This window comes from Dryobates pubescens, chromosome Z, assembly GCF_014839835.1.
Source record: "Dryobates pubescens isolate bDryPub1 chromosome Z, bDryPub1.pri, whole genome shotgun sequence".
Classification (NCBI taxonomy): Eukaryota; Metazoa; Chordata; class Aves; order Piciformes; family Picidae; genus Dryobates; species Dryobates pubescens.
The window spans coordinates 129167308-129187264 of NC_071657.1; the positions used below are offsets into that span (position 1 = coordinate 129167308).

General features: G+C 38.6%; 1 protein-coding gene across 1 annotated transcript in view; it reads left to right on the plus strand.

The window, feature by feature from the left end:
- Positions 1 to 19957, plus strand: part of SLC16A7 (solute carrier family 16 member 7) — an 83893-nt gene that overhangs the window by 37730 nt on the left and 26206 nt on the right. Inside the window, exon 2 of the mRNA XM_054178013.1 lies at positions 16071 to 16313. Within this exon, the coding sequence (XP_054033988.1) occupies positions 16100 to 16313 (214 nt within the window). The 5' untranslated portion in view covers positions 16071 to 16099. The remainder of the gene's footprint in view (positions 1 to 16070; positions 16314 to 19957) is intronic.

A 19957-nucleotide genomic window follows, 5' to 3' on the forward strand; every position in this document is an offset into this window, starting at 1 on the left:
AGTTTTATCCTTGAATATACCAAAGTATTTCTTTAGTATCTCTTTTATGTGTAGTTTTATGTCTTAAAGTAATTCAGTGCTTTGTTTTATAAGTTTTGTCTGGATCATAGAAGAAATGAAACTTTGTACGACAGGAGTGCTGATTTGTTTGTTAGTGTTCTATGCAAACATGAGGAAGAATTGTTTTTTCACTGTGAGGGTGCTGGAGCACTGAAACAGGCTGCACAGGGGGATTGTGGAGTGTTCCTCTCTGGAGATATTCAAAACCTGCCTGAATGCATTCCTGTGTGATCTGTTCTAGGTGATCCTGCTCTGGCAGGGGAGTTGGACTGGATGGTCTTTCAGGGTCCCTTCCAGCCCCTAACATTCTGTGATTCTTACAGTGCTTCTGATCACAATTTTGGTCAAATTATCTTAATAGGATCTTTATTACACCTCTGTATTTGGCTGCTCTAATAGTACAAATTCAGTGTAGCCAAACAAGTATTCAGAGTGCCGAGCTTGTCTGTTTATTTTATACTTAAGCACAGTTAAGAATTACTCTACAACTACCTGAAGGGTGGTTGTAGCCAGGAGGGAGTTGGTCTCTTCTCTCAAGCAACCAGCACCAGAACAAGAGGACACAGTCTCAAGCTGCTCCAGGGAAAGTTTAGGCTCGAGGTGAGGAGAATGTTCTTCACTGAGAGAGTTGTTCACCATTGGAACGGGCTGCCCAGGGAGGTGGTGGAGTCACCATCCCTGGAGGTGTTCAAGAGGGGATTGGACGTGGCACTTGGTGCCATGGTTTAGTCATGAGGTCTGTGGTGACAGGTTGGACTTGATGATCTTTGAGGTCTCTTCCAACCTTGGTGATTCTGTGAAAAGTTTACTATCATTCCAAATCAGACTTTGTAAATTGCATTCTATTGTTTTTCTGCTGTTTTACTGATTTGGCAGATTGCAATGTACAGGATCTCTCACTGTCTTTTCCAGAAGTATAACTGAAGGATTTTACATGAGAAAATATTTTATTCATTTATGTACAGGATTTATGCATCATCTTTATGTTACTAACTTGTTTTCATTTAAAGAATTGCAAACAATCTGTGAACTGAGATACATAAAAATCCTATAACAGACTTATTTAGGGATGGAGCTTTAAAAGATCACGCTTTTCCATTGATTTGTGGAACATTCAACAGTACTTCATATTAATTTGCCATTTAAAATATGCACAGATAGTTGTTAATGTATATGTACTGCAAATGTATGCGTGACTTTATTGAATGCAACTGACCCTACAAGTCAGGGTTGTATCTGATTCATTACAGACAGAAGTGAGAGCCAATTGAAAAACTCATAAATAGCCAGAGCTAGATGACATCTCATGTGCTGCTCATCAAAGTCTATTTTGTTTTACAAAGATGAGTCCTATCTTTACACATGTTTTGGAGATTAAAACAACATTCCTTCATCCATTTGCACTCTGGTACTTGCTCAGGAGACCTGAACAGGTAGCCTCTGTTACTGTCCTTCACATCCTAAAAATGTCAGGGTTGTCAGTGCTGTATCTTTTAACAGTAGTCTTTATTGTTCAGGGACCTGTCATAGAATCGCAGGGGCTGAAGGAAACCTCTGGAGATCATCTAGTCCATAAACCCTGCTTTATTTTACACATGAATGCCACACAGATTTATTTTGCCCAACCTGTGTCTCTCTATAAACATTTTGTTGACTGAAGAGATTAATCACAGAATGTTAGAGGTTGGAAGAGACCTCCAGAGATCGAGTCCAACCCCTCTGCCAAAAGCAGGATCACCTAGAGTAGTCCACACAGGAATGCATCCAGGCGAGTTTTGAAAGTCTCCACAGAAGGAGACTTCACAACCCCCCTGGGCAGCCTATTCCAGAGCTCTGTCACCTTCACTGTAAGGAAGTTTCTCCTCATGTTGAGGTGAAACCTTCTATGTTCAAGTTTGTATGCATTGTTCCTTGTCTTATTGCTGTGCATCACTGAAAAGAGATTGGCCCCCTCCACTAGACATCCACCTCGCAGATATTTATACACATTGATGAGATCCCTCTTCAGTCTTCTCGAGACTAAACAGCCCCAGTTCTCTCAGTCTCTTCACAGGCGAGATGCTCAAGACCCCAATCATCCTTGTGGCTCTCCATTGGAGTCTCTCCAGCAGATCCTACATAATTTATGGAGGGAAAAAAACCCCAACCAAAATCAAACACAAGTTCCATGTTTAATTTATACAGAATGCAAAATATAATGAAAAAGGAATAATATGAGATTGAACAAAACACAGATTTAGTGCTTGAATCAGACTACCTCAAGTACAACCTGCCCTTGGGAACACCTGGCAGTACGTATTTTGTGAGATAAGTGAAATGTTGAAAAGTATGTCTGGAGAAAAATCTGTAAAGGTAAAAAAAAGAAAAGAGCTTGCTTAAATCTAGTTACCCCAGAAGGTAATTGTTGTTTCGTCTGCAGTTACTGGCTAAGGGGGAATCTAGCTAAATCCCAATTAGAAATATGGATTTGTAATTCAAATCCATCTGAGACCCTTTGGAGTCAAATGGGCTGTATATAAAAGTAAAAGACTATCTGCAGGAGGTTTATGCATACTCTGTGCATACCAATGTATAGTTTAAGTGTGAAGTAGAAATGAGTAATAGATGTCTTTAAAGGTTTTAGAAAAACATAAACTGCACTGCTGGGTGTTGTGCACACGAAGAAAAGTTAACTACCCCGAAGGCTGAAAGAATAATCTTCAGTGGACTATAATGCTCTTAGGCTATGAATCCCAGTGCTGTGTTGCCTTCTCAAGGAAGAGCCTTGACAGTAACAAAACTGTTGCTTCCTGATCTTGTTATCAAAACCGAATAAATAGATATGCAATGTGTGCTGAGTTTGCTTCTGAAGTAATGAAACCTCTGTACTGAAAGGGACAGCAGAGTCATTGCTCAGATTGATGCGCTCATTGCCCTACATTTGATATGGCTTGCTCTTGATTTATTAAGCTTCCAGGTAAAGGTGATGTAACTCCTTAGTGAATACTTTTACTGTGCCCTTTTGCTAATTGGAACCATGAAAATACCACGAGGATCTTTGTATTTCTTGTCTCATTTGCTATGTATTTATGTAAACTATACTACTGTTTCTATTGCATCTATTGTAGTGGTATTTTGAAGATTCTGAGGATTCTCAGTAGTGAAAATGTTATGTTATCTCAGTTCACAAGAGAACAATCCAAAGTGTAAAGCTTTTCTTCTTACAGTAGAGAAATACACAAGTTAATGCTTGTGAGTCTGTTTACTTTGGCAAAATAAGTAGGCTTTTAGCAAAGTATGCCCTTGTAGAGCACTTTGGTACAGGGGAGAAGTTTTACAGTTAGGATCCAGGATGTATCAATGAAAGTGCATTTTCTTGTGAATTTACCAGGTTGCTTCTGAGTAATGAAGCAATGTTACTCTATATTCTCTGTGAACAACTAGTAATTTTCCAGATAAAACAGAACTATTGCAATAGGAAGTTCATATTGTGTAATTAGTAGGCTGTTGCACTTAGTTTGTCAAGTCTGATACCCAGACAGTATCCTTTCTGGGTCATCCATTGGTAGTAAGAAAAAGAGTTCCTCTTGTCTTAATGTTTGAAAGTAGCACTTTTATAACAGTCTAAAATAGGTGGTAAGTTCTGGTCAAAAGATTTATGGTCCAGAAGGCCTATGTTCCCCACTGTAAACTGGGGAAGTGGTCATATATAAGGTAAATGCAGAGTGCTAGGATTACATAGAAAACCTATAATGGGAGATTCAAATATGAAAACTTGGGGGAAAAAAAAGGGATATCTAAATTTTTCATAGATTCCTGATGTCAGCATGAAAGGGAAAGGATTTTAGAATTATATAGCACTTCTCTTGCATCCTTCAGAGCTTGGTCGTCTCTAATTTCTTTGAGTGTATTGACAAGCAGTAAACAGTTTTTCAGTGATGCTGTGCCAGTGCAGAACCACAGGCTTCACACACATATTCTGGATTTTCTATGCCATTTAGTAAAGTTGCAAGTGATATATGCATAAAAAATATGATTTATGATAAACTCTTGGTGATTTCTAGAGGTTATTGCAAATTACTCAAAGACAGTTTTTTGCTGTAGTGCTTTAGAACTACCCTCTGAGAGGTGGAGGAGTATGTTGTACTATTTGGGTGTTGTGTACTGTGTTAGGAAAAAGTGTTCTCCATGATACACAAGAGAGGGGTTTTTGATCTCCCCATGTCCAAATTCTCAACAATGGGTGGAGGAGTACACACCACAATTTTATTAAACCATCTTGATCTTTAAAGTGGTTTTGTATATATATCAGCAGATCACCTCATTGACACTTGGACAAAGTACATAGTAAATTTGTAATTAAACATCCTCTTCCTTCCCATGGAAATCAAATACAGTCACAACTTCTTCCTTCCCTGTATTTGTTTCTGCTACAACATTGCCGTTGCCTAAACTATATTAGTTTTGGTACATACTTCAAATGAATTTTTTATCATCATGTTGCAGACTCATCATACATGTACTTGCTTTATGTAGCACGGTGTCATGCTGCACAAATAAAACTAAGTTGCCTCAACAGAATACTGAGCTAACATAGCTGTTCTGTTCCTTCCAGTTACATTTATCCATCAAGAGAGCATGAGTATTTTTATAGCACTACACTATCCCATGTAAATAATTCCACCCCCCCACCCCACCCCATATTTGTTTATCTGCCTGCTCAAAGTGGCAGGCTATCAAATAATAGAGCTTCTTCACTAGTATAAATACCAGCATAAGAAAGCCTGAAACTTCATTGTGGTTGCTTTTCTCCCTTTCCTCCCTTTCTTTCTTTCCTTCTTTCTTTCTTTCTTTCTTCCTTTCCTTCTTTCTTTCTTTCTTTCTCTCTTTCTCTCTTTCTCTTTCTTTTTTTCTTTCTCTTTCTTTCTTTCTTTCCTCCTTTTGTTCTTATTTCTCTTTCTTCCTTTCTTTCCTTCTTTCTTTCTCTTTAATTCTTTCCCTCTTTCTTTTCTTTCTTTCTCTTTCTTTCTTTCTTTCTTTCTTTCTTTCTTTCTTTCTTTCTTTCTTTCTTTCTTTCTTTCTTTCTTTCTCTTTCTTTCTCTTTCTTTCTTTTTCTCCTTTTGTTCTTGTTTCTCTTTCTTCCTTTCTTTCCTTCTCTCTTTCTCTTTCATTCTTTCTTTCCTTCCTTCTTTCTTTCTTTCTCTCTCTTTCTTTCTTTCTTTTTTCTTTCTTTCTTTCCTTTCTTTCTTTCTTTCTTTCTTTCTTTTCTTTCTTTCTCTTTCCTTCTTTCTTTCTTTTGCTCTTTCTTTCACCATTTATTTCAGTCTTTTGTTGTTCTTTTTCTCTTTTTCTTCCTTCCTTCCTTCCTTCCTTGTGTTTGCTCTCTTTTTTGCTCTCTTTCTCTCTTTCCTTCTTTCTTTAGCTCTCTTCCACTCTTTCTTTCTCTTTTTCTTTCTTTCTCTTTCTCTTTCTCTCCCCTTCCTTCCTTCCTTCCTTCCTTCCTTCCTTCCTTCCTTCCTTCCTTCCTTCCTTCCTTCCTTCCTTCCTTCCTTCCTTCCTTCCTTCCTTCCTTCCTTCCTTCCTTCCTTCCTTCCTTCCTTTCTTCCTTCCCTCTCTCTCTCACTCTCTCCCCCTCCCTCCCTCTCACTCTTTCCCCCTCCCTCCCTCCCTCTCTCTCTCCCTCCTTTCCAACCCCCTCTGCAGTAAGCAGAGGAATCCTCAACTAGATCAGGATGCCCTGATAGATATAATATACCTTCTTACTTGCAACCTAAATCCTGGGAATTTTTTTAGACTGGATACCTACCATTGCAGAAACTATTCCAGATTTTTCAGTATATAATGGTTCCCAAGTAATTTCTTTTCAAAGCTCTTTTCATCAGTGTAAGTTTTGGTGGTTCTGCCCATTTCCTTTTTGCCTCATTTTTGTACCTATTTTAGTATCTTTGCTAACGGATAATGAATAATCTATTACAATTTCTCACTTCACATTTCTGAAGATCTCTGTGTCATCAGAAGTGTTCCTAAGTTTTTCCATTTTATTAATAATATATAAAAAAATAAATCTCTTAAACGAGTTACAGTTGCCAAACTGGCAGGAATAAATGAAATGTGAACCCTGTGTAATCTTTTGCAGTATGGAGTTATTTTCCAGCCTTGGCCTGTTATGTGTTTCCAGTCATATGCTCTTAGGAACAGAATCCAGATCAGTTTACTTCCTATTACATAATCTAAGTAGTTGTCACTGAAACTGAAGCGTTAGTAACTATTTCCACCCATGGGAGTCATGTGCTGCACGAGAATAGAAGAAACATAGTTCCCACTATATGTGAGGTGATGCTTCCAGGCCAGGATTTAGGTGATTGCTGGGGCATATATACAGAAAGTATCCTGGGCCATAATATTGAAGCAGAGAAAATAGCCTGGATTTGTATTTTAGTATCACGAGCACAGAGCAACTTTGATAAAGTTTGCAGAAATTAATATCAGCAGAGTTTGAATTTGAATCTATTGCATCTTCATAATGTCAAATATTAAACCAATAGGTGGTTTAATATGAAGATAGCTCTTCAGCAATAAATGAATTGAGCATTGCCATTTTCAAATTATACCTTTATGTAAAGAAATAAGAATTTTGATTTTGAAAGCATTAACTAATAGCACAGGCTAAGAATAGACTATCTTCTCCCATCATTGATTTTTTTTTTTCTTTCCCCCTGTAATTTACTATTGAGAGAATGGTATTAAAATAAATATCTGTTATTATTGGTAATGGAAAATCTGCTGCTTTGGAAAGATTATGCTATTTATTTTTCAAGCAATGTGCAGCGGCTGTGCAGACAATTCCATTAATACTGACTTGAAACCTTAGTTCTTCCATTTATAAAATACTACAAATAAGGGAAAATATAACTCCCTCTCTTCCAAACATCAGAACTCTTGAAAAATATGCATCAAACCGACAGCTCCAGTTTCACATGACTTTATTCTAGGTATTCTTTGTTTTTATAACATTCACTCAATGTGAATTTTAAAGAAGATGAGTGGGCTGATGTACTGAAAAGGCTTATAGTACCAAAAATGGTTGAAAATTGGCTTAGACAGGATTAAAATAATAAGCTTATACAACAGGTTGTAAGGCCGGCAACTACCATTGTTAAATATGAGGGAATATGATATGAAATAGTTAGAAAGTAATAATTGGAACAATGTTCTTGCAATGTGAGGAGCCAACACTTTGAGTTATAAAGGACAGGTATAGCTGACCTTATTAAAACTCTCTCTTCATTGGCAGAACTAAGTTTTGGGTTGGGGTTTTTTTGGAAGAGTGATTAGTTTAATGGTTTATTTTTTTCCAGGTATGTAGAAGTTTTCATCAACCTCAATCAACTTACTGTTAAAACTGATTAATTCTTCAGATGGGATCACTAGCATTTTCAATTTAGCCATCAACATTTCAGTGCATTTCAATTTAGGTGGAGTGTCAAGCTCTTTAAGCTAGATGTTCTATTGACTGCTTTTTTGAAGTAATTAAAACAGAATTGCAATCACTTTAGTTGGAATTCATTTCACTTAGCGTTAGTCATCTAGGCATTTAGTCATCCAGAGTAAGCCAGTCATTTAGGTTTCCCTTAAAGTCAATAAAAAAGGTAATAACAGATGGCATGATGAATGGAAGTCCAACACATGATTGTGATTATGAATACAGAATCACAAAATCACAGAATCTCAGAGGTTGGAAGGGACCTCCAGAGAGAGCATCGAGTCCAATCCCCCTGCCAAAGCAGGGTTGCCTAGGGTAGTCTGCCTAGGAATGAATCCAGACAGGTTTTGAAAGTCTCCAAAGAAGGAGACTTCACATCCTTTCTGGGCAACCTGTTCCAGTGCTCTGTCACCCTCACTGTAAAGAAGTTTTTCATGTTGAGGTGAAACCTTCTATGTTCCTTGTCCTACTACTGTGCACCCCTCCACTTGACACCCACCCCTCAGATATTTATAGACATTGATCAGATCTGTTCTCAGTCTTCTCCAGACAGCCCCAGGTCTCAGTCTCTCTTCCTAGGGGAGATGCTCAAGTCCCATCATACAGATTATAGTTTCTCAGGAGAATGTGGCAGCACAACATAGGAGGTTAAAAAATGACGACAACAACAAAAAGCAACCCCACAACAACTCCCCTAACAAAACTTTAATGAATTACAAATACTGCATTAAAATTAGTTTCTGATAAATTATGTTGGTCATCTCATTACTGCCTCAGCAGTGCTTAAATTCTGTGATTTCAACGATTTAACAATTTCAGTATAGTTTCAATATAATTTTTTCAGATGGGGATTCCTGTTCTTAAAAAAACCTTAACTTTAGTGACTGACTTAATAACTTTTGGCCTTGGCCTCTTTTAAATCATGATAAAATAGGGCCTTAGTGAGGATGGAAATTTAATTACCTGCTCACAAGATAATTTACACATTTTTCCATTTTATGGGACAGTATATTACAGGGCACACTTCTGTCTCAGTAATCCTATTTTGACTGCTAAAATGGGAAGATGATATTTATATGACCTCTGCCTTTACTATCTGCTCAGCTGAGGCCATTACTGAGAATAAGACCATTACATTGCCAAACCCTAAGAAGAAAGAAAGTTATTGGGATTGTTGGTTTATTTTTATCTGACAACACGTGCTTCTCCCTCCCTTCTATTTCTCTCCATGGAGCCTGCCTCTGCCAACACCTCAGGCATTTGGAAGAATGATATTAATATGGCTGCATTGGATGTGTGAGTGGCTATTACTTTCCTACACTGTCTTCAAGCACACACTTGTTACTGCTTCAGCAGGATAAGTGTACTACAATATTGATTCTTAACTGTAAATTGTGAATGGGTTGAATAACTCCATGTTTATTTCATAGATGTGGTATTTAGAACTAGTTCCTTTGTCTTCTCTTTCAGAAAACAAGGAGGGGAAAGTTTATTTTCTTGCTTGTTTGTTTTTTTCTCAGATACAGCTTTATACTTAAAATATTTGTAGCAATATATTTTAATATTGTTGGATATTGTGGTGTTAAAAACTGAAGTGAAATAGGCTTTAAAATTTAGGCTGGTGACTTTTTTGCCACTTTTCTTTTTAAAGATTGGCTTAGACTTTTACAAAAACAGTAAATCCTAACATAAGGCACATAAATACAATTTAATATACTCTATATATAATTTATTCTATTGCTACTTTGAAGTCTAGGAAGCATTCACATACATGGTCCTTTAATTCAGGCCGATTGGAGAAACTGTACAAAACCCAACAGCTTTCTGAAATGCTACATAGCCTGGGCACATTTGAGCAGTTTTGGTCTCACACAAGGTGTATTTGTCCTGCAAGTTAGAGCCATGTGGAAAAAAGGCAGTAGAGTCAGATTTGGAGTCTGTCTTTCACCTACTTGGTCTGAGAAAGCAGACATTCAGATAAAAAAACACTATTTTCCTGTTTCAGGATGATTAGCCAGGCTGGGTACCAGAGCTCATTAGAAGCTACTTTGCCTCAAGAACTGAGTAATTAGAGCTAAAAGCAGAGAAGCAAGCTCTCTTGATCCCTTCACTGAGAGTCAAAAAACAGAATACAATATTAACCAGGTTGGAAAAGACCTTCGAGGTCATCAAGTCCAACCTACCACCCAGCACCATCTAATCAACTAAACCATGGTTGCAAACCCCTCACCAGCTTTGCTGCCCTTCTCTGCACACATTCCAGCATCTCAACATCTGTCTTAAACTGAGTGGCCCAGAACTGCATGCAGTACTTAAGGTGTGGCCTAACCAGTGCTGAGTAAAGGGGTAGAATGACTTCCCCTTTCCACATCCTCCCTTTCTCCACAAATAATGCCAAGTCAGAGCAAACCTCACATAACTGACTTTTTTTTTTTTTAATTATTTTTATTTTTCACATACTGAGTATTACTCACAAGGGAGTAACAACATCTCATAGAAGTCTGAGGCAATATAATTTGATGAGATGGTACCTGCTATTCCGCCATCCTGCCTGGCGATCATTAACAGAGCTGTTAATAAAAGTAAGGAAATTGATTTTTCCCCCCCCTCCATATTTTAAGCAAGGATCTTCTACAAGAATATAATTCCCATATATAGCTCCTTACTTACTAGTGTTACCACGAGGTCATTTATTTAAAATACAGCAATGTAATTAACATTAGAGCAGCAGCCTATTCAAACCTATAAAACAAACATTGTGCCCCCACCTGTGCTCCTAATTCAAGTATTAAGCAGTACAATTAATCTGCATTTGCTACTTAATGAGCTTCTAAAACACACATGCACTTAAAAATCTGCCATAACTCATCTTACTTGGACATTAGCCTGTACCACACCTCTGCCACTGATTTGAGACAAGACCAGGGTGTTTAGCGTATTAAGTGGCTGGTATTTCTTAGTCACCCTGCAGGGCTGTTCTCATATGCCAAATATTCCTACTGTCCTACCACAAGGGGGGATGGATTTTTCCCATACCAGCTCTTCCATCCTTGTACAAATGGCTGCCGAGTTAAGTGGTGATGAGGCACATTGAGGATGAGGCAGACAAAATACAAGCAGGAAAGCAAACAGCTGCTATGATGGTGGAAGGAAAAGAAAGTGAAAACTCCTGGTAAAATCAGAGTCTCCATAAACAAGGGAACAACATAACACTTTCTCAGAAGTGTCTTTGACAAGCTGTTGTATCAATAGCTGGTTCTGGCAGATGGCAACTGCAGAATATTGATGAGGCAGTGGTACAAAAGCAGTCTGAACAGGTTGATCATGACTGACTGAAGTCTGTGGTGCATGGTATCAAGATACATTATTTTTCTGTGGCATTTGCTTTTAGTCTGACCTTGTTGCTCACTTGCTGCTTCCTCTCTTTTCCATCTATTTTTTCCATCCTTTTCCTTCCTCTCTCCCATCCTTCCTTTCTCTTCTCTCTTTCATTCATTTATTCAAATTGTCAACTTCCTAATTAAGTTCAAATGTGCTATACAACAAAAAATGGCATATCAGATATTTTAAAAGTGCCCTCTTGCCCTGTTTCTTAGTTTTAGTAGATGCATGCAGCTCTTACTACTGTAAGCTATGTTCTTGTTCACTGCTCGCATATATGGGATTTATACACAGGAACTAGAAGGAGCTTAGAAGAAAATCCTTGTGCACAGTCTGACTCAGGGTATGGAGAGGCTGAGCAACCTCCATGTATCTGACAGAGGAGGGAGATTGATGGCTTCACTCAGGATGCACTTCAGTCACCATTCCCCTGCTGCTTTCCTGGGTGGAGGGCAGGCAGCGTTTCTCACTCATATGTCTATAAAAACAGGTATGAGCAGTACTTGCTAGCTTTAAGCACATGATGGAATTCATATGACAGACAGAAAACACTGGTGGTGACCTATATTAAGTGCTGCCATTTCCCTTTTTTATTATTTTTTGTCTGTCTGGCACCATGTCCTTCACATGAATATCATCACACATGCTTATTCTTATGCCTTCTATTCTAGTCTCTGATAGGTTGGACTCAATGATCTCAAAGGTCTTTTCCAATCTGGTTAGTTCTATTCTATTCTATCATATTCCCATAGTAAGCTCTGAAAAGGCATTTTGCTTGTCACTGCTTCATTCCTTCTCTTCTGCCTCTTCCCTTGTCAGTACCTAAATCCAGTCATCTAAAATGCTGTTTTGTTTTAGTTGATAATAACACTCCCCAAATGGTACAAGTTAGGCGTAGGTTGTAGCTAGGTATGTTAATATACTAGATAACTTCAGGAGATGTTCCGTTTCAGGGATGTTAAGTGCAGATTTTAGAGGAGAAAATTGCTTTCACTTCTGAGCAGGTATGGGATGTTTGAGATGTTGGATTTCATGTTTCATGAATACTTTTTTTTCCTCTTTTTTGTTTTTTCCCTCTCCTGGAGCAAACGTGGGGGTTTGGTTGGGATTTGTTTGCTGTTGTTGTTGTGTTTTTGTTTTGTTTTCCTTTTTACCTTTTATTAACTGCAGCTAAAATTGGTCATCGCTGTCATAAAAGAACATCAAGGAAGTTATTATTAACTCTAATCTGTGTGCTAAACAGGAGGTGTGAGGTACAATGATCCAGGCTCTTTGTGCCAGCGTAACATCTAGTGCAGGCTAGGAGATAGCCTTTTACTGCAGCGGCCCCCTGAGCTGGCCTTGCAGTGGACCTTGTAACAGTTTGTAGCAGTTTGCTTCTAAGCTGAGGCATAGAAGCAGCCAGTGCCCCTTTGCTCATCTCCTTAATAACGCTGTAGTTTATGGTGAAGCTTTTGCAGGGACAAAAGGACTGAAGTTTCAGAGCCTGTTCTGCTGACCTAAAGGGGTCAGATACAATAGGATCTTTCCAAAGCATCTATACCTTAGTGACATTCAGGAACCTTCAGCATTGTTCTGACTTAACATAGTGGCAATGATCTTTCAAAGCAGTTGTGTATTATTGTTAGGAAAAGGAGTGCTTCCTCAATAGATTGATAATCCCATTCCATTTTTATGGGGAGTAATGCCTTGATGTTGCATGACGTTACTAAAATATATCATAGAATCATAGAATCAATAAGGTTGGAAAAGACCTCAAAGATCAAGTCCAACCTATCACCCAAGACCTCATGACAACTAACCCATGGCACGAAGTGCCATGTCCAATCCCCTCTTGAACACCTCCAGGGATGGTGACTCCACCACCTCCCCGGGCAGCACATTCCAATGGCTAACCACTCTCTCTGTGAAGAACTTTCTCCTCACTTCGAGTCTAAACCTCCCCTGGCACAGCTTGAGACTGTGTCCCCTTGTTCTGGTGCTGGTTGCCTGGGAGAAGAGGCTAACCCCCTCCTGGCTACAACCACCCTTCAGGTAGTTGTAGAGAGCAATAAGGTCTCCCCTGAGCCTCCTCTTCTCCAGGCTAAACAACCCCAGCTCCCTCAGCCTCTCCTCACAGGGCTTGTGCTCGAGAACTCTCACCAGCCTCATTGCCTTTCCCTGGACATGTTCAAGAGTCTCAATGTCCTTCATAAATTGAGGGGCTCAGAGCTGGACACAGTACTCAAGCTGTGGCCTGACCAGTGCTGAGTACAGAGGCACAATGAATTCCCTGCTGCTGCTGCTGGCCACACTATTCTTGATGCAGGCCAGGATGCCATTGGCCCTCATGGCCACCTGGGCACACTGCTGGCTCACGTTCAGCTCTATGTTCAAACATAGAAGTGTCATCACGTGAATATAAAATATAAAAACAAATATGCTCAAGCCTTTGAAGTGTAAGAAAACAGTAATTAACCCTTTTTAAGGAAATAAGCAAAAGTTTACTCAGATGAGCAGGACAGCTTTCTCGGTCAGATAGCAAATTCTGTTGTTTATTATCACTCAATTCATGGACATGCCAGTTTGAGGTCCTGTGATTTGGAAGGAAATTGATCATCCCTATGTTTCCTGTAAGTTATAGTGGGCTTTCTGACACACTCCTCCTTGTAACATGTCCTGCTTTAGCAAAACCATGAAAATACATAACTGCTTTGCCAAAGTTATGTCTCAATTTTGTCTACTTGCCTGACTTTTCCTAGTGGTAGGCCCAGGTTTTCACCACTGAAGTATGTTTGTGCTGATGTTAAGCTGAGACTAAGATAAGCAGAAACAATGTACATGACAGAGGAACTTTCTAGACATGCATATAAAAAGATTTGTATGCACTGCATACAGAGCAATAGATATCTATTGCTGCCAGCAGCAAATCTGTTTGATGGGATGCAGAAACCAAACTACCTGGGCTTTTGCAACCTTGCACAGAAGAGAGATATTCTAGTGATTGCTTTAGCTTTCCCTTGGATGTCTGCCAATATCAAGGTGATGTCTAAATTGGCTTCAGTGGAGAATCATAAATAGAGTGAGTTTCTATCACAGGGCTAACCTAGTGATAGATAATCTGAAAAGAACATTTGCAAGTTTTGCAGCATATATTGCATGCAGTGCTACATGATGTTTAACCTGAAAGTACTCTAGGCACTATCCTGAGAGATTAATGTAAACTAACACAGTTTGGTTTTTAGTTTCTGTTAAGGTAATCATATCGCTCCCACTGCTAATGCAGTTTGCTGTGAGAATCTGGAATGCATTGGAAGAAATCACATAGAGACTTACTGGTAATCATAAACGTAGCAGCAACCTACATACTGTTATCATCCACAGCTTTCAGTACTGGTATGGCAGGAGACCAATCAAGAGTATTAAATTGCCTAAGTGCCCAAGAAAGAAGCAAGGAAGAAGGAGGAATTGTCAGTTCATGCTGTGTGTGTATGCTGGATTATACAAAAGAAAACACAGACTTCAGCTCTGTGTTTAATAATAGTGGAAATATCACAGACCTGCAAAATGAATTCTCATTACCACATGTTTTATAAAAAATTAATTATGCAGAATGTAGAAAGTGTAAGGTTTTAGATTTCAGGATGATAATAACAGTATGAAACTTATTTCAGGCCTTAGGAGTTTTATGTGGATTACCTATGATTTCTTGAACTGCTTGAATGTGCTGGTTGCCTCTCTGAGAACCTCTGTAAGACATCACTCTGGTGGCAAATTCTTAATTAGAGAAAAGCTGTGGAAAGGTTGGGAGGTTATTAGTTAAAGACATCCTGATGTCTTCTGACATGTGGAAGCAGAGCAGAAATAGTACCATCAAGCTCCGCCTGCAAGTAATATGAACATCAACTAATATGATAATGATTTTTACAAAAACAAGAGTGCAATATGGAATTGTAATATTTTGTATTGACCTAATGGATGTGCAGGGAATTTTAAATCTCAGTTTAAAGTAACTTTTTAGATGTTCCCATGAGGTGAGCAAGAGATAACAATCACAGACTCACAGCATGTTAGAGGTTGGAAGGAACCTCCAGAGATCATTGAGTCCAACCACCCCTGCCCCCGCCAAAGCAGGATCACCTAGGGTAGTCCACACAGGAACACATCCAGGTGGGTTTTGAGTCTCCAGAGAAGGAGACTCCGCAGCCTCTCTGGGCAGCCTGGTCCAGTGCTCTGTCACCCCCACTGTAAAGAAGTTTCTCCTCATGTTGAGGTGGAATCTCCTATGTTCAAGCTTGAACTCGTTGTTTCGTGTTTTATTACTGTGCACCACAGGAAAGAATTTGTCCCCCTCCACTTGACACCTACCCCTCAGATATTTATAGACATCGGTCAGATCCCCTTTCAGTCTTCTCAAGACTAAACAGCCCCAGGGATCTCAGTCTCTCTTCACAGGGGAGATGCTCAAGTTCCCTTATCATCCTCATGGCTCTCTGTGGGACTCTCTGTAGCAGATCCCTATCTCTCTTGAATTGGAGAGCCCAAAACTGGACACAATATTCCAGGTGTGGTCTTACCAGGGCAGAGTAGAGGGGAAAAAGAGCCTCCCTAGACCTGCTGGACACAATTTTCTTGATGCACCTCAGGACACTAATGATGATAAAAAATGGAATAATGATAGCATACGATAAAAAAACTGTGTAATGAATTTATTCCTTGCTGTCATTGCTGATGATTTTGCTGATGTACTGGTAAATCTTGCTTACACAATGGCATTTAGTGATAATTTGCTGTAATTTTTCCCCCCCATTTTTTCCTATAAGTAATGTTTATTTTCTTTTTCTGTTTAATTCCTGTGCTACATCCACACTGCAGATAATATAGCTGTGTAAATGAACAACAAAACTATCACTTTCCAGTAAGTGACTAATGGCAAATACAACTTCAATGGCTGAGTTCAGTGATTTGTAACAGTTGTCACGTGCTGAAAGGATAGTGTAAATAGCCTTTTTTGAAAAACATTTTGCTTGTAAAAACAGGTACTCTGTTCTGTGGTCCCATGAAAGCTGGAATTTAGTCTGTGCTCTGAGGATTCTTTGTAATCCCTTCAGATGATAACTGAATACTGATGTTTGATAAAGAAAACAGGGAAATTGTTTGAAACCTTGTTTCACCTCTTCTTTTTCAGCCTAGTTGAAGAAGAGAGAGAGATCAAAAATGCCACCAGCAACAGGAGCACCACAGTACCCACCTCCAGATGGAGGCTGGGGATGGGTTGTGGTCTTTGGGGCCTTTATCTCCATTGGATTTTCCTATGCATTCCCCAAAGCCATCACAGTATTCTTCAAAGAAATACAAGAAATCTTCCACACATCATATAGTGAGATAGCCTGGATATCATCGATAATGTTGGCTGTCATGTATGCAGGAGGTAAGACATTTGTTTTGGTTTTCCTGTGGTTTTAAAGCATTTAGAGTTAATTTCTACCTGATTTTGTCATTATTACCTAAAGAATTTACTGAAATACATTCTTCTTTTTCTGTTGTATTTTATCAGAGAGTACTGGTAGCCATATAATCATTAAAGTATGGTTTACTTTATCTTGTAAAACATTTTCTATTATCTTCATTTTTGTTTTCCCTTCAGCCTTTTGTTTGTTCCTCTAGCTAATTACATTTTGAAGTCATGCACTAAATTCACAGGTTTTGAGTCACATTTTCCAACAAAGCAATGCTGAAGTAACTGCTTGTGGGATGGGAAAATCTGTTCACTATCCATTGCCTGTTTCATTAGTCAGGCACCAATCTTCCTCTGTAGATGGGAGGTCTTGTATCTTATCCCTATTTGTCCTAAACCAAAATCCTACCTTCCGTTTAGGCCAAGAGCCACATTTCATATATGCCATCATTCTGATAGCTGAGATACAGACAGTGTTATTCTTGGGACTAAAATAAGCTGAGAATATGAATTGTCTGGTATCTTTCTTTTCTTGTAAGCATGCAAGTAAAGAACGAGACAAATGATAAAGGGTTTTAAATAGAAAGTTATATTTTACATACAAAGTGTCAAGCTTGCTTTGACAGGTTCTAAGTCTATCAACCTCAAAGACTAACTGTTAAATCCTACTTTATTTCTTCATTCTTTTAGAATTTTGTTTTAATTCTTTACAACATTGATGAGAGCTGTCTGATACTGTAGGCAAAACACTTTTTTAAGGCAGTCCAGAGGCCAGATTAAGAGGTTATTTCAGGCAATAGATTGCCCTTATCTTGGGTGTTACAAGGTAACCACTTGGAAGATCTCAGACTGTTTGTAATGATGGCACAATTAAATGCTTATATTTGTATATGTTTATGTTTATGGGTAAGTGTATATAAATGGAGACCGAATACATTGTGGCAATATCTCTAATCACTGAAGAGCATCACTGTAATGTTTTCCGGAAGTGATGTCTGCACCATAGGGAAGTATAGTATTGTCAGATCCAGTAAACTATGTATTAAAGAAAGCATGAAGTTTTGTGTTTAGCATGGTAATTTTTTATGTATCTTTTCAACCTATCTATGTTTTGTCACCTGAATGACCCTGGCTCCTTCAGCAGTCAGGGAAGAGAAGTAGGTGTCTACAAAGAGGAATTCAAGTTACCTGGGTTGCTTTCTCTAAATACTTGGTTTTCTCCTCTGACTATAAAAATGAAGCTGCAGACAGCATAGCTTTGCTTAAGCACCTCAGATAAATAATTTTCAGCTGATGGGATGGAAAAATGCATCCTCTTTTCAAATACAGGCAGAGACAGAGACCTTATAAAAACACCTTGACAAGAGGTACCAAAATCAACAAAAATTTGCTGTTCAGATATTTTGATCCCTTTTTTTTAATACATAAGTACAAAATCATAAATTTCTCATATATAAGTGTAGAATCATAAAGGATTTTGTAGAACCAGCAACAGCAGCTAAATGCTTCACAAAATTCACAAGGTGATATAAGTTGAACTAACACTGTCACGAGTGAATTAAAAGAGCAGGTGTATCTCGTCACATTCAGGTCCTTTCTAACGTAGTTGCTTTGTAAGGATGGATCAGCACTTGCGCTGTGGAGTGTACATGCTCTGACTTCTGAACTGGACACCTTTTTTGCTACATTTTCTGATTGCAGCTAAATTTTCTAGCAGCAAATTTGCTATGTAGTGCAGGTACTGTTCTTTTTGTTTGAATCTTTGAATAACATTTCATTTATGTCATTTCTGGCACCTCAAAATTCACTGAGGTTTTATTGACCACACAGATGTAAAACACAGGACATTTAGCTGTGGTCATTTTTAGCTTGAATGTGCACAGCTTTTCATGAAAAATACAAAGCATCTAATACTTCTCTGCCTTTTCCCTAATTCTTCTCTTCTGCATACCAGCACACTAACTTCACCTGTACATTCACATTAAAAATTACAAAATGGTTTACTATCCAGCCTCCTGTCACCTACCCCAGTCACTATGAAGATCATCAGCTCAGGAACAGTAAGCAAAGTTGTTTGGATATCTTGTTTTACAGGCTTGTGGCTTTAAAATACTGAGAGTGAGGACCCTGCCTAATATAAACACTCTTTGAAGCCATAGCTTCTCTGGAACAACTTCCTAAAAAATAGCCATTTAGACAATCACTGGCAGAATATGAAATAGAGATCAGGAAAAACATTGTTTTTACTCCATTGTTTTTACTGTCTGATAGTGGCCTGATTTCTTAGCATTTGATGTGCTGTAGTGTGAGGTGCACGTTCAGACTGTGAGTACAAGGTGTATTGTTTACTACGAAGTCTGGTGTGTACATTTGAGATGAACACTCTTCATCATATTACTAATTAAGGTAACTTGAAAACATCTAAGATCTGTCATCCTCATTAGAGCTTAGCATTCAACCTATTAATCATCACAGTGGGGTCAGTGAGTAAGTTAGAGTCTGTGTGACACTCTTTGCTTTGGAGGCTGCAGCCTCTTGCAGTAATTAGCTGGCATCTGTGTTTCAGTAAAAAGATATTAACTTAACTTTCAATGCCTGAGAAAAAAAAAGACACCAAAAACCCCTAATAAAAGGCATCCAGTAAGGAGCTAAAAGAATGTTAATTATGTTTATCACTTACTTCATACTTAGAATAAATGGCATTAAATTATAGCAGACCATCTGGCAATCCATATGGTCTCCTGCAGTCTTGGTTAATTCCAGCAAATAGGTCAAGCACAGCATTCACCCTGTTAGGAAAGCACTAAGCAGAGGTGACAAATCTGATAAATCAATATGAAACTCTTTTCCTCTCTCAATCTGGCATAATGTGCACCTTTGCACATGTTTTTGTTGGGTTTTGGTCTTGTTTGTTAACTGTCCTTTGTCCCCATATCTACTGGATGTTTGTAAGGGTTTACTAAAAAGCTGTCACAAAAAACAGGATCCTGTGATGTAATCAAGGTTTCAGGTGTTGCAAAGCCTCTACTTTTCTGCACATGCTTGAAAAAAGCATCCTCGGGAGAAGAGCAATAGTTCAGTCTCCATGGCAACTCCTTCTGCCTCTCTGGAGCAGAGACTGTCAATTGCATTAAATTAAGGGTGATAGTTTTGTGATGGACTCCTACAACTGTGACTGAGACCAACAAACTTGTTACTGTAGGACAGAAGCTGGGATAAAATGGAATTAGGTGAGTTATCCTGACATGGCAACTTGTGTTTCTGCATACATGTGAAAGCAAATGGATATAAAAATATGTGTGCATGTTTGGACACATTCCTGTGCAACTTCTCTAGGTGTGCCTGCATTAGCAGGGGCATTGAACTAGATGATCTCCAGAGGTCCCTTCCAACCCCTACCATTCTGTGATTCTGTGATTCTGTATCTTTATTCATATACTTATAGAGACATATTTTTGCTGCAACACACATAGGAATAAAGGGATTAAAAATAAAACAACACATCAAATACATTTGACCTCAAGTTCTCTCAGTTCCTTCTTTTTCAAAACTTCATCTCTCCCTTTGTGCAGCGTTAACAGCCAAAGGTGATTAGAGGGCTGCTTATCAGAGCTCGA